General features: G+C 42.3%; 1 protein-coding gene across 1 annotated transcript in view; it reads left to right on the forward strand.

Moving 5' to 3' along the window:
• Positions 1-8,697, forward strand: part of RFC3 (replication factor C (activator 1) 3, 38kDa) — a 38,314-nt gene that overhangs the window by 25,858 nt on the left and 3,759 nt on the right. Inside the window, exons 7-9 of the mRNA XM_014530728.1 lie at positions 2,991-3,127; positions 3,217-3,315; positions 7,454-7,523. Of these exons, the coding sequence (XP_014386214.1) occupies positions 2,991-3,127; positions 3,217-3,315; positions 7,454-7,523 (306 nt within the window). The remainder of the gene's footprint in view (positions 1-2,990; positions 3,128-3,216; positions 3,316-7,453; positions 7,524-8,697) is intronic.

An 8,697-nucleotide genomic window follows, 5' to 3' on the forward strand; every position in this document is an offset into this window, starting at 1 on the left:
GCCGCCATCTTGGCTGACAGTTAATTTGCATAAGGATATGCTGATTAGCCAATGGGAAGGGTAGCGGTCGTATGCTAATTACCATGTTTCTCTTTTATTAGTGTAGACTAGAGGCCTGGTGCATGAAATTCGTGCACTTGGGGGGTGGTAGGAGGTGTCCCTGTGGGATCAGGCCTAATCCAGCAGTCGGACATCCCTCTCACAATCTAGGACGCTGGCTCCCAACTGCTCGCCTGCCTGCCTGATTGCCCCTAACCGCTTCTGCCTGCCAGCCTGATCATCCCCTAACCACTCCCCTGCCAGCCTGATCAACGCGTAACTGCTCCCCTGCTAGCCCGATTGATCCCAACTGCCCTCCCATGCTGGCCTGGTGTCCCCTAACTTCCCACCCCTGCTGGCTTAGTTGCCCCCAACTGCCCTCCCCTGCCGGCCTGATCACCCCTAACTGCCCTCCCCTGTAGGCCTGGTCACCCCCAACTGCCCTCCCTCCCCAGCCGGCCTGGTCACCCCCAACTGCCCTCCCTCCCCAGCCGGCCTGGTCACCCCCAACTGCCCTCCCTCCCCAGCCGGCCTGGTCACCCCCAACTGCCCTCCCTCCCCAGCCGGCCTGGTCACCCCCAACTGCCCTCCCTCCCCAGCCGGCCTGGTCACCCCCAACTGCCCTCCCTCCCCAGCCGGCCTGGTCACCCCCAACTGCCCTCCCTCCCCAGCCGGCCTGGTCACCCCCAACTGCCCTCCCTCCCCAGCCGGCCTGGTCACCCCCAACTGCCCTCCCTCCCCAGCCGGCCTGGTCACCCCCAACTGCCCTCCCTCCCCAGCCGGCCTGGTCACCCCCAACTGCCCTCCCTCCCCAGCCGGCCTGGTCACCCCCAACTGCCCTCCCTCCCCAGCCGGCCTGGTCACCCCCAACTGCCCTCCCTCCCCAGCCGGCCTGGTCACCCCCAACTGCCCTCCCTCCCCAGCCGGCCTGGTCACCCCCAACTGCCCTCCCTCCCCAGCCGGCCTGGTCACCCCCAACTGCCCTCCCTCCCCAGCCGGCCTGGTCACCCCCAACTGCCCTCCCTCCCCAGCCGGCCTGGTCACCCCCAACTGCCCTCCCTCCCCAGCCGGCCTGGTCACCCCCAACTGCCCTCCCTCCCCAGCCGGCCTGGTCACCCCCAACTGCCCTCCCTCCCCAGCCGGCCTGGTCACCCCCAACTGCCCTCCCTCCCCAGCCGGCCTGGTCACCCCCAACTGCCCTCCCTCCCCAGCCGGCCTGGTCACCCCCAACTGCCCTCCCTCCCCAGCCGGCCTGGTCACCCCCAACTGCCCTCCCTCCCCAGCCGGCCTGGTCACCCCCAACTGCCCTCCCCTGTAGGCCTGGTTCCCCAAAACTGCCCTCCCCTGCTGACCTGGTTACCCCCCACTGCCCTCCCCTGCCGGCCTGGTCGCTCCTAACTGCCCTCCGCTGCTGGCCTTATCGCCCACAACTACCCTCCCCTGCCACCCATCTTGTGGCCATTTTTGACCACATGGGGGCGGCCATCTTGTGTGAGGGCGTGATGGTCAATTTGCATATTACCTCTTTATTGTATAGTATTTTATCTTTTTGTTTTTGTTGCTGGTAAAATGGATGATTAATACAACTTTAAAACATATAGAGGCCATCAAGAGTGCTAATGTTTCTAAGGGTGTGAAAGAAACAGTGGTCACAGGCAATTGAAGAGGTAGAAAAACTGTTGATTTAGATAAAGAAAAATCAGTTAATGTGTGACTGCATTTCCAAGGCAGTGATATGTGAAAAAGCAAAGACATTGCATGCTGACTTCCTGAAAGACACCCCTGGAGTGAGTGGTAAAGTGATTTATTTAAGGCTAGTAGGGGGTGGTTTAATAAATTTAACAAAAGAAGTGTTTCTTTATAGAGTAAACAGTATAATAGACATGTACTGTATATAAACAAGGTTAAAACAGGGACTCATTTGGAGGACTGGAACAAATAAATTCAATTTACATTATTTCTAATGGGAAAAAATGATTCAGTTTTTGAGCAAATTGCTTCTTGAACAGTTGTCCTGAATGAATTTATTTTGAGAACTGAGGTTTCACTATATTATGAATTTTACTAAACTATGGAGAGTTTAGGTATTTAGTGTCTTTTGCCTCAACCTGATGTATTTGGCTTTGGAGGAGACTTGAGTATGGAAGAAATAGGTTTTGCCAGGAGATGATGTGAGAATACCAACTGTTTGGGTAAGGGACCAAAGTTAGGTGAAAGAACATTATATACAGGAATGGGCAAAGTAGATTTACAGTTGTTTGTATGGAAAAAAACATACAGGTGATAATTATTATAGTAGCTTTCTTAACTTAGAATGTCACTCACAACTGTAAACCTATTTTTGCCCACCCCTGTGTGTGTGTGATATTCTTAATAGCTATCAGTAAAATTTTTAATTCTCACAATAAGCAGTTTTCCTGCCATTAGTAATTTGGGGCATTTTATGCAAAGTATGGATAATATGTGACATTGTATTAGTTGCAAAGTGGTAAAATACCTTTATTTTATCTCTCAGTTGTACAAATTTTAGGAGTAATACAGTTAAAACGGTTAATAAAGCAGGCAGGATTACCAGTTTCACCACTCTCATGGACACCATTCTTGTCTTAGTCCATGCAAATAAGGCCTTCTTAGTTGTGTGGAATTCAGGCCAGGTGGCTCAACTTGGCAGCCCTGTTTTGCCACCAACTTGGGACCCTGTGTCTCCTCTCAGCTGCCCTGAGGAGTCTGGAAGGCTTGGACTTGGGACCAGGTCTTTCCCCAGTTGCAGGGCCAGCTGCTCCCTTTTCCTGATAGCTAGGCAAGATCCCCAGCTTCCTGCTGAAGGAGAATGTGGGTTTGGGTAGGATAGTAACCAAAAAAAGTGGGGATCTATGAAGATGTTATCAACAGAAATTACTTCAATATACTGTTTGACAGATTGCTCATTTTTAAATATTATTTTATTGTAGATTTGCCATGTTTTATCTACTGTGTGCAAGAAGGAAGGTCTGAATCTCCCTTCACAGCTGGCTCGTAGACTTGCAGAGAAGTCCTGCCGAAATCTCAGAAAAGCCCTACTCATGTGTGAAGCCTGCAGAGTTCAACAGTGAGTTAAAGAGGCAGTTAGCACCAGAAACATTTTGGATAATAAGCATGCATCCATTTAGTTTATTGTGTTTTCTTTTTGTCATATAGATATCCTTTTACCGAAGATCAAGAAGTCCCTGAAACAGATTGGGAGGTGTATCTGAGGGAGACTGCCAATGCTATTGTCAGTCAGCAGACTCCACAAAGGTAACCAGTATAAAAGATGACTGTAAAAGTTTGGTCATCAAGGTAGTACAGCAATTCTAGTTTTAGGGTAGTGGATTTTTATTAGCACCATGCAATTTAGAATTATAATTAAATATTGAATCTAAAGATTAAACTTTAAAAAAGGGGGGGAGGATAAAATTTTAGAAATTTAATGATTTAGAATACAGTGGCATCTCGGTTCTCGAACTTAATTCGTTCCAGAAGGCGATTCGAAAAGCAATTTGTTTTAAAACCTAATTATTTTTTCTCATTAGAAATAATGTAAATTGAGTTAATCCATTCCAGACCCCCAAATGTTTCTTTTTTTACCTTTCTCAATTGCCTGTGAAAATTGTTTCGTGAGCACTTTCACTTAACAAATTCAGCACTCTTAATGGCCTCTTTATGTTTTAAAATTGTGTTAATTGTCCATTCCCCTTACCAAAATCAATAGCCAGATCAGACATGTGAACACCTCTGTTATAATTGGCAATTATATCTTTTTAAGCTCTAGTTTTTATTCTCACAACTTTAGTTTCCACTTTCTGCTATCACTAACCTTAGGAGCCATGGTGTCTTACTATATGTATTTAATAATAGTAGACAGCAACAAAGGCAAAAACAACAAAAACAAGAAAATATTAACAGCACAATTTCCTGAGATGTTAACGCGAAGTTTAGCAGTAAATTGTCTCATACTCATGTATTCTCTCCTTTGTCGCCTGAGAGGCAAGTGTCTGATCATACAGGTGTCAGCATGAAAGAGTTGTTGGTCAAGAACTGAAGTTTTGTTTGACACCTGAAACATTTTTTCCATGAACAACTTGGCCAAGAACCAAATTGTTTGAGATGGAAGATGTTCGAGAGAACCAACATTTGACTGTAGTTGGTGTGGTATAATGGCTTTTATTAAGCTGTTTACATGTAAATGTGGAACTTATATATAAATTAAAACACATCTTGGAATTTTTAGTTTTTCTTTTAGGATTTCAGATGACTTATATTTCTAGTTTTTTAATATAAAAAAGAACAATATAATTGATTTATAATTTATAATTTATAATTGACACCTCATATACTAGAAAGACATGAGACTATGAGTCAGACTTCAACTAATTTTTAGGTATGATATAATTCTGTTAAGAATAGTATTGTGCATATGCCGTTAGTATTTAGAAAGTGTATTGTGACACACCGATACACAGTTGATTCCATTTATTTCTGTGTGCCTGTTACTCAGTAGTGGCCATACTGAAAATGCTTCAACCACTAGTTGTTTGATTTATGACAGCTTTGATTGAGAAGGGCAATATGCTCTTCTCCAAATCAAGAGTGATAAGTTTAAGATCCACTCCCTTTGGCAATCCTGGAGAATGTTCCTTAGGCTCACCAAGACACAGCCTCCTACTCTTACTGTCTGTCAGAACTAGAAACCATCTTTAGATTTTATAGAAGGTAAGTGATTGTTTTAGGAAACAAAATAGATTGAGTGCAACCACTGAAATTTAAGCTTCCCTGGTTTATTTGAACGTAATCATGAGAATAATATGCCATGTTCCTCCTCTTTGGTGATATATCTGATGAATTTTAATTTTTATAAAAGAGTCTTCAAAGGATTTTATAACATGTACTCTTTGGCTATCATCTAGATTAGTGGAGGTGTATAGTCATATATAATGGGTATTAGTATTTCATCAGGGTTTGCTTTGGATTCCCATTCAATTATTTTAGTTGAATAGATTGCAAAAAGTGTCGAGTATCATAAAATAGTCTCTTCAGAAAAGAAACCTTGACTTTAGGAAAAAGTGTACAATCCATTTTGTACAATGCTGAGTAATTGAAGAAATGTCAGCCTTTAAAGATAAAATTCAAACAAAGCATGTCTAATGAGTCTTTTACTTTTGTAAAATATTTCCACACTGAAGATGACTTCCTTCTTTTTGTTGTGATTTTAAAGAAAAACTGATGATAGTAGTAGAACTTATTATTATTATGCTTTAATGATCATGTTTTAATTTTGAGATATACTACCATGTCCAAGAATAATCAAGGGCTTTGGAATCAGACTTGAATTAAAAGGCTACCTCCACCACATGAGTTTTGATGGAAGCTTAACGTCTCTGACCATTAAGTTTTTTTCAGTAACAGAGTGGTGGTGTTTGGAATTAATAGTGTACTGCAGTAAACTTCATATAGAGTATGGGATTAGAGCAGGGGTAGAGACCTTTTTTCTGCCAAGAGCCATTTGGATACTTCTAACATGATTTGTGGGCCATGTAAAATTATCAACTTAAAAATTAACCTATATTTGGTCAAGCATTTAATTAATTCACCGCTAATGCCTTGGCAGGACAAGACCAAATAAGGCCCGTGGGCCAGATGTTCCCCACCCTGTGTTAGAGAAAAGCCTGTCAGACATTGGAAGGGTATGGACTTTGGAGTAAGAGAGATCTGTGCTTAAATCAAGGCTCTGCTGTGGTCAACTTTGTTGACTTAAACTACCTGAGTCTTAGTTTTTTCATCTAAAAATAGATGGAGATAATGCCCACTCATAGCTGGTGTGAGGACTGATTTTTAAATTATTAGTTATAGTATGTTTCACATAACAAGTGCTTAAAAACATGCTGGATTTAAAAACAAAAACAACTTTTATTAAGCTTTATTATGGCACAGCTTCATAGTCCTGGATTCCCAGAATGGGGTTTGAACTTCTACTTTTAAGAAATCTTTCATAAATCACTTTCCTGATTAATCTGAAATAATAGAACATCTGTGATATTATTTTAGTGATAATTCAGAACATTTTTTTTCCCTTTAGGGTAGGTAAATTATATATTTATACTAATAAAAGGGTAATATGCTAATAGACCAGGTCGACCGAACATCTTCCAGTCGTCCGGTCTTCCTTCCGGACAAAGCCACGGTGGCGGGGGCTGAGGCAGAGGTGGTTAGGGGCGATCAGACAGGCAGGCAGATGAGCGGGTAGGAGCCAGCGGTCCTGGATTGCGAGAGGGATGTCCGACTGCCGATTCGGGCCTAAACCGGCAGTCGAACATCCCCCGAGGGGTCCTGGATTAGGGTGCAGGCTGGGCTGAGGGACACCCCCCCTCTCCTGCACAAATTTTGTGCACTGGGTCTCTAGTTTATATGTATGTATGTGTGTGTATATATATATATATATATATAGAGAGAGAGAGAGAGAGAGAGAGAGAGAGAAAGAAAAGATTCTTGTGTTTAGAATTTTAATGATCATTGTTTTCCTTACTGTCTTAAAATGCCTTGTATATTTCTCTCTACTCTTTTGTGAAGGAGAGAAATTTTATGAGAGGGGTCTAGAATTAAAGGCTCAGAGGTGGAAATGCTCATGTTGACTTATGCAGCCTGTTTTTATGCTTACCTATAATGACAGGACATCTTTGTTTCCTTGCCATATTGCTTTTGCATTCTAGGCAGTAGAGTGCAAAACCACTCGCCTGCCTGCCTGGCTGATCACCCCTAACTGCCTCTACCCGTCTGCCTCATCACCCCTAACCACTCTGCCTGCCTGCCTGATTGGCCCTAACCACTCTGCATGCCTGATTGTCCCTAATCACGTCTGCCTCGGCCCCCGCCCGCCGCAACTTTGTCAGGAAGGTTGTCCAAAAGGACGTCCAGAAGGTTGTTCAGCTGTCTGGTCTAATTAGCATATTATGCTTTTATTATTGTAGATATCATCTTTATATCCCTTGCTCACTTGTGTAATTGACCAGTGATTCTTTAATCTTTTTATGATTATTTTCTTGCTGTTCTAGGTATCATTTATTTGGGGGGGAAAAAAATAAACATATTACTTGATGTGTCATGAAAGTAAGCTAAAGTCCATGGTGTGAAATAAACTCAACCTTCACTGTTCATGAAGTCTTAATATAATACTGAATATAAGTTCTGTCTAACTTTAAAAGAGTTCTGTAAATTTTCTTTTAAAAAAATGAACTGAAATTAGAAAAAGCTTCTGTATGTGTATACTAAGTATGATAAGCCATTTAAGAAAATGTTTGTATTGGATTGTTTGTTTAATTCATAAAGTTAAACAGCACAGTAGGTACTTGGAAAAATTACCTCTTATTTTTATCACAAAATATTACTATGTTTTATGTAGGCTCCTTGAAGTTCGTGGAAGACTCTATGAACTTTTAACTCATTGTATTCCTCCTGAAATAATAATGAAGGTAATCTGATTTCACATCTTGAATCTTTTATAAGCATAAAATTTGCAATCATAAGATAACACTCACTTCTTATCCAGTTCATTAATTCAGCAGATATTTTTTGAGCATCTACTGTATGTCAGGCATCATAAGGGGGATGATGAAGAAGACAGGAAAGGTCCTGCCTTCAGAGAAGTTACATTTTAATAGGGTCAGATTAGAAACAAGTAAAGAAACAAAAGGATTTCAAATGTTTTAAATGTGAAGAAAGAAGTAACAAGGTGAAATAAGGGAGAGTGGAGCCATGGAAGGTCAGCAATAGATTCTCTGAGGAAGGTTATGCTTAAGCTGAGACTTAAAGGATTAAAAGAAGGGAATCGTGTAAATGACTGGGGAACAAGTATTTCAGACTACTAGATTCAGTGAACATGGGGAATGAGGTTAAATGTGTAGGCAGAATCTGAATTATGATATATTGTAAGGCACAGCTTTAGAGTTGGTCTGTCAGCTACCTACCTAGCTGGATTGATTTGTTAGGAAATGCAGGGTTTTTTGTTGTTGTTTATTTGTATTTAAATGGTAATATTTACATGAAAAAATTCAGTGACCCAACTATACAAAAAAAAATGAAGCTCTACCCTTTCATTTCCATAAGGATAACCAGTTTCAACAGACCTCTATTCTGTTCACATGGAAATACAGTAGGTCCTCGGGTTACCTTGGAGATCCGTTCCTATTGCGAGACTTAACACGATTTTCGCCGTAAGTCAAACCCACCTACATAAGCACCTACGTCACTCACATAGAGCACTTAGACAGCAGTAATGAAGTGAAACAGTGAAAAAAAATTTTAAAGAAAGATAACAATTCCTGACTTTTACTTGTGGTAAATAAATAATAAAAAACATAAAGCACATCTAATCTAATAAAAGACAAAAAGGGTAATTAACCGTACCTCCGCTACGCTTCTCATTGGCTAATTAGAGTGATATGCAAATTAACTGCCAACAAAGATGGCGGTTAATTTGCATACGTAGGCACAATGATGGGAGGCGAAAGGGGAAGGACGGAAGAACAGTGATCGGAAACTTAGGCAGCAAGCAAGAGCCGGGTGGCAGGGCAAAGGCGGCCCTGTGATTGCATGGCGATTAGAGGGAGAGAGAGCCGGGGCTCAGGCCAGGCGGCACCCCCGGGG

This window comes from Myotis brandtii, unplaced genomic scaffold (genome assembly GCF_000412655.1).
Source record: "Myotis brandtii unplaced genomic scaffold, ASM41265v1 scaffold77, whole genome shotgun sequence".
Classification (NCBI taxonomy): domain Eukaryota; kingdom Metazoa; phylum Chordata; class Mammalia; order Chiroptera; family Vespertilionidae; genus Myotis; species Myotis brandtii.